The sequence below is a fragment of the Ovis aries genome, chromosome 3, assembly GCF_016772045.2.
Source record: "Ovis aries strain OAR_USU_Benz2616 breed Rambouillet chromosome 3, ARS-UI_Ramb_v3.0, whole genome shotgun sequence".
Taxonomy (NCBI): domain Eukaryota; kingdom Metazoa; phylum Chordata; class Mammalia; order Artiodactyla; family Bovidae; genus Ovis; species Ovis aries.
In genome coordinates, this window is record NC_056056.1 from 77,228,077 (window position 1) to 77,234,473 (window position 6,397).

Here is a 6,397-nt window from a genome sequence, read left to right on the forward strand (position 1 = left end):
TATCTTTTTAAGTCTTAACCATATTACGTGGTTTATATTAGAAGCAACATAGTAATAGTTAATTTTTTCTCAATACGGTCTGTAGCATGTTTGCTTTCAGATAGTTAACCAGAACTATCACTGTGCAGTTAAAAATGATTCTACAATATGAAGTATTTTATCTAGAATTTTTATTAAAAATCTGATGCATAGCATAGGCACCGTTGATCTCTACATAGTGTAATCTTGTATTCACAAAGAGAACGGCCTCCTCCCTTTAAAACTGCTGTTATGGTAACCTGAAAATCAAACAGTATACTGTACAAGACTGTGTTCTTAAGGCGACATTTTGTTTATTCTACATACTTAGTCTGTTTTATTGGCAAAGTCCTTGAAATCATTGACCCATGCTGTTTCTATTTTTGCAATACCCAAAACTATTTTCTCATCTAGGTGTTCCCTTATATTTCATACCTTCTATGGGTTTCTGGACTTCTCTGTACCCTTCATTGTGTTCAGTCTCTAGGGTACCAGTCCCTAGTCTGCTGAGCCAGTTTTACAGGCTCAGCCAAAATAAGAAAGTAAAATGAGGCACAGTAATGGACTGGCTTAATCACTTTAGGTGAAAGTTCTGTATTTTACTTGTCTCTTGGTCTTATAACTTCAGCTTTTTATTTCAAACCTGGTGCCTGGCTCCTCCTGCCCTTTGGCTGTTTTTAAGGCTTTGTTAAATGAATTTATTGAATAGCCCCAGTATTTTAGGAGGAGTTTAATGGTGTCCTCTCTTGCAACCCAGAAAAGTCACCCACACGATTACCTGTGAGTACTTGTTAGAGAATCTCAGTCTGTATTTTAACAATATTGCCAGATACTTCATGTCCACATTTGAAAAGTGCTGCTATAGTCCATTTTCTGGTTTTAACTTATAAAAAAACTTACTGTGTTGAAAGGGCTTGGATATGTTTCAAATTAGGGGAGACATGATTTGTCACAGTGAGTCTTCAATAAAGAAGGCACAGGGTCCTTCAAGAGACTGAGAGGAGTGACCCTTGAGGGTTGCCAGACCATGAAGAAGGGAATAGCATTTCAAGCAGAAGGGTCAGCATTTGGGGAGACACGGTGGGCGGCATGTTTGGGATTTGTACATCAGATCAGGAGGTTCTAATGGGAAGATGAGACTAGATTGTAAATTTTGCTTTTGTTCTAAAGGCAATAATTATTGAATGCATTGTTCTAAGACTGTTCAAGGTTTCAATGAAGTTAATCATGATTACCCCATGTGGGTTCCAATATATTTCACCTCTTTATAGACAATAAATCAGCAAATACGAATCCTGGTAAGGGAGAAGAGGGATTCGAAAAGGATGGAAAAGGAATCGGTGCAGTGATGAACTGAAGTCAAGCTTGCTAAGAGCTTGAGGAATCCCCATGGGTTTTGGCAACTGAGTAACTGGCTAGTTTATTTACTAAGTGCAATTTTTAACTTAAAGGTGTATGATGTCAGAGTAACGGTTTCAGGGAAGTATGGGGCAGGTGAGGAAAGAAATGAATCTACACTACTCTTGAAAGTTTGTGACAGGAACCAGAAACTCCATGGTATAGTGGACCATTGCGGGCACTGGAGTCAGGCCTGGATTTGAACTTGGTTCTGCCACTGTTGTGTGATGCAGTCTGCTGTGCTAAACTGTCCAAGGAAGCCTGTTTCCCTCCTGCATAAAATGGGATTGATACCTAATTCACAGAGTTATTTTGAGGATTAAATACATGTGAAGTATTTGAAACACAGGTAATCGAACTATTAAGGTTGAGGGGACGTTTGGTTTTAAAGATGGAAATATGCATAGGTTGAGGAGCTACAGCCAAGATAGGCTGACAATGAAAAGGGTCTATACAGAGGGTAAAGGGTGGTCCGTGGTTTCACAGAATTGTATCCAGAGCTCACTGCACTTCTCAAAGCAGTGACACCCAGAAATTTCCTTCTGGGGGAGTTTAGAAACAATCTAAGAAAGTGGATGCTAAGGTTGATTTTCCCTTAATCATGCTATCTCCTAGCATGGAGGTGATTTGGGAAGGGGCAGATGGAGATCATGGGATGCTCTAGCTCCTTTACAAGCCTCCTTGGCGCAGGCTCTTGGTGACTCCTGAGCCCTCGAGATTTTCTTACCATGCACGTGCGTGACGGTCTCCTCCAAGTGCGTGCCTGCCTCCCTTCCCCCACCAGCAGAGCCAAACCTACTGGCGGGTCTCCTGCGCATGCTCGAGAGCCGGCGGACCGAGGCGCCTCCTGGCAACCGAACGCCAGCCTCGGCCTAGAGTGAAGAGGCAGCAATGGATCAATCTATCGCCATCACCTCCGCCGCAGTAAGGAAGACTTGAGGCATGGGGCTTCTGCCTTGGCCTCGGTACCGCCTGCCTTCCCTGCCTTCAATTCTCAAAACACTGTTCCCCTTGCTGGGCTCCGCCAAAAACACCAGCTGTCTCTAATCCTGGGTCTTTGTGCCCCTCCGCTTCCTACCTCCATGCCTACGCCTGCAGTCCTTTCTTCCTGATCATTGAGTGCCCTTCATTTGCTTTTCTGCTGCCTAGCTCTCACTTATCTTTCCCCTTCGTCCTTTGTTTCCTGTCCTGTTTCCCAGCTGCCACCCCCGTCTTAACCTATTGCTAGCTTGCGCTGGACAACTGCTTTTACAGGGTTATTAGATTCCTTCGTCTCCCTCCCTCCCCCACCATCTGCCAAGAGAGTGGGTTTTTCCTTCCTTGGGCAATTGGACTTGCTTCCTACTGTAGTATTTATAAAATATAACTGTCTTGTTTAGTTTTTAAATAAATTTGGGCAAGGGATGTTTAGCTAACTTGTGTAAAGTAATTCACCCCTAAAGTGAATATGAAGTGGGAGATAGGGGAAGTTGAGGTCACCTGTCTTGGGCTAAACAAAACAGCAGCTGCCAGGTACCTTCCTTCAGATGTGTCGTGTTTACTTCTCCCTTCTTCCCGCTTCGTTTCCCTTGCCCTAGATAGTGGTGCCAGGAGGTCCAACCAGTCCATCCTAAGGGAGATCAGTCCTAGTTGTTCACTGGAAGGACTGATGCTGAAGTTGAAACTCCAGTACTTTGGCCACCTCATGCGAAGAGTTGACTCATTGGAAAAGACCCTGATGCTGGGAGGGATTGGGGGCAGGAGGAGAAGGGGACGACAGAGGATGAGATGGCTGGATGGCATCACCGACTCGACGGACATGAGTTTGAGTGAACTCCGGGAGTTGGTGATGGACAGGGAGGCCTGGCGTGCTGCGATTCACGGGGTCGCAAAGAGTCGGACACGACTGAGCAGCTGAACTGAACTGAAATGAGGTAGTGGTGGAGACCTGTCTTAACTTGCCTGAAAACGTTCAATTTCTGTGACTATAAATGTGCAACAGAGAAGATTCAACATAAATCTAATAAAGGGAATGTATAGGAAGAAATTCAGACTTAGCAGTGCATATGAAGCAATCAATGCTTTTTCAGAGAAATGCCTATATTTCATAGTAAACTGAAGCCCAGAGTTCCTTATACATGGATATATGTTAGGAAGAATGAATTATATCAGTTTACTGATTAGATTATTATTTTTAATGCCTTGTTGCTTGAGATGACCTGTATTTCATAGCAATAAAAAAGCATTCTAAATGAAAGTGAAACTCAGTATTTTAACGATTTTGCCTAGTGGAAATAACAAAAGGGAAAAACTAAGCAACTGCGTTCTGTTGTCTTCACTGTTGACAGTGAAGCACCAAAATAATTTTCTTCTTAACTTGGCAGATAAGGTATTAAAAATAAAAGCCACCACTTACTGAGTCCTGGTTGTGGGTACAGGTCTTCATGATGCCTTATTTTCATGTCAGCTCTGGTGCCTTTTGTCCTCCTAAGAGGAAGCTGAGGTTCATGAGGGTTAACTTGCCTAGTGCACCTAGATAGTTGCTGAGCTAGAGTTCAAGCCCAAGTCATAGCATATGGAAATCTAGAAAATGGCACTTTCAACATTTGCAATATGGCCAGGAATTTGAGCCCCAATATTACATTAATTGGATGTCTATACATTTTTACCTTGAGCTCCCTGAGCCATAAATCATAATAACAATTATACAATTTTGGGTTTACATAACTCTTTGCTTCCCGCTGCTGCTGCTAAGTTGCTTCAGTCATGTCTGACTGTGACCCCATAGATGGCAGCCCACCAGGCTCCTCCGTCCATGGGATTTTCCAGGCAAGAGAACTGGAGTGCGATGCCATTGCCTTCTCCGCTTTGCTTCCTAAGAGCACCAAATTTTGTCACCTAATTATTCTTATGACATCTTGGTGAGATGGGGATGGTTCAGTTCAGTTCAGTTCAGTTGCCCAGTCGTGTTCGACTCTGCGACCTCATGGACTGCAGCACGCCAGGCTTCCCTGTCCATCACCAACTCCTGAAGCTTTCTCAAGTGTGTGATGCCATTGAGTCAGTGATGCCATCTAACCATCTTGTCCTGTGATAGGGGTGTTTATTACTCTAATTTACGCAAAGGAAATTTAGATACTTAAAAAGCACTTAAGATCTTAAAATAGCAATTTAAGGAAATATTATAGGCAAAATTGATTATGGAGCTCTTGTTTTCATTCAGGGTGACCAGTGTCATACAGTATCAGATTCTTCAAGTACATGTTTTATAAGTGATATTTAACTTCTAGTGATCACTTCTCAAATGAATAAGTACATTTTTATGTTTGCTAATAGAAACCAACCCAGAAGTCATCATCTTTTGAAAGAGAAGGATGGTGGAGAACAGCTTTAACGGTATGTGTATTTTCATCCTTTCCTATTTGAATCAGTATTTGAGTCTGACCTTTTAAATCACTAATACTTAATTTTAAGGAAACAATGGTTGTTCAAATCTACCTGGGCTTGTTTTATACTGATAATGTTAGTATCAGCACATGACTGAGGAACTAAAGTTTGAATGCAGTAAACCTTGGAAGTCAAACAACTATAGGAGTCTAGGTGTTTTACACTACAGGTTATCTTGATAAAGCCAACTGAGCTTAGGCATTCTGGAAAGGTGTTTGACTTCAGTTTTTATCTTACTTCTTCAAAAAGTAAGAGCCTATGATAGCTTGTGTTAACATGGTCAATGTGTGAAAGCAAGATGGTGATATAGGAAAGAAAGATGACCAGAAGGATCCTTCTCTCAAGATACATTATTTCTGTGTGGCAGAAATGTTTTCTATTCACACCTTTCCATAACAGAGGGGCCCTAGGGACCAAAGCCTCTTTGGAATGAAACTAATTTTAATGGTATAACTGAGTCGAGTGCTCAGTGGGAAGATGGTCACAAAAGCAGCAGTGACTAAACTGTCGGGCCTGGCCATTCAGCCATACTGTGGTTGTGATTTGAAAGTCCCAAACCTCTTATTGGACTAATTAGACCATATGTTCTGCCAGTTCATCCTCAATCTCGTGTTATTATCCTATAGCTTCCCACTTGAGAGTTAGAAAGAAACACGTGGTATCTATCCACTAAGCTGAAGTAGGATAACTTCTATTTAGTCACAAAAGTTATTCAGAGGGTTCTCATGAGAGACCTGACATTGATAGTCAAATAGAATCTCAAATTTAAGTATCTTTGAGGCTACTTTTTAAAAAGTTAAAGCTTTATCTATGGCCATAACCCATTTGCTATAGTTAAGCAATTGTCGCAGAAAGGAAGTCATCATGATTGTCTTGAAATGTTGTTCCGTGGGGAGTGTTTGCTTGATGGAATTTTATTAAAACATTTCTCTAAGTAAAACAAAGAGAAATGCTACTTAGGAGTGACCTTTGAAAGAATGATGCTTTAGGAGATGTTACCAATTTACATACTAACTTGAAAAATGATATCAATTCTCCACAGAACACTCCTAATCCTGGCACTTACCACTTGAAAACTTTTATTGAAGAATCCCTGTTAAATCCAGTGATAGCAACCTACAATTTTAAAAATGAAGGAAGGAAAAAACCACCTCTTTTGCAAAGAAATGATCCAGTGCTAAATGACCTTCCCCAGTACATGCCTCCTGACTTCTTGGACTTGTTAAAGAAGCAAGTGGCCACTTACTCATTTAAGGACAAACCGCGGTCAAGTCCCAGCATGCTGGTTTACAGAGATCAGGTAAAGTGCTAGTAGCAGTTGGCTTTGTGTGGGAAAGCTATCAAGAGGCCCAGAGGAAAATATTCTCTATACTTAGTATCTTCCCCAGGAGAAATTGAAAATCTATAGGATGCCTTATTTCTTCTAGAAATCAAACAAAGCGTGCTTCACTTGCAAATATGTCCAGCAAGATGTTTCCCTTCTCAGCCTAACGTGGACATGGGAAATATTTTTTTCCTTGCTAGGCACTCTTGGTAGGATTCCCCTGACTTGGGG

At 41.6% G+C, this 6,397-nt stretch overlaps 1 protein-coding gene across 1 annotated transcript in view; it reads left to right on the forward strand.

Annotated features, from left to right (window-relative positions):
* The first annotated feature begins 2,268 nt into the window (after positions 1 to 2,268).
* Positions 2,269 to 6,397, forward strand: part of STPG4 (sperm-tail PG-rich repeat containing 4) — a 48,896-nt gene continuing 44,767 nt past the window's right edge. The window contains 3 exon segments of the mRNA XM_042246210.2: positions 2,269 to 2,340; positions 4,732 to 4,791; positions 5,885 to 6,142. Of these exon segments, the coding sequence (XP_042102144.1) occupies positions 2,308 to 2,340; positions 4,732 to 4,791; positions 5,885 to 6,142 (351 nt within the window). The 5' untranslated portion in view covers positions 2,269 to 2,307.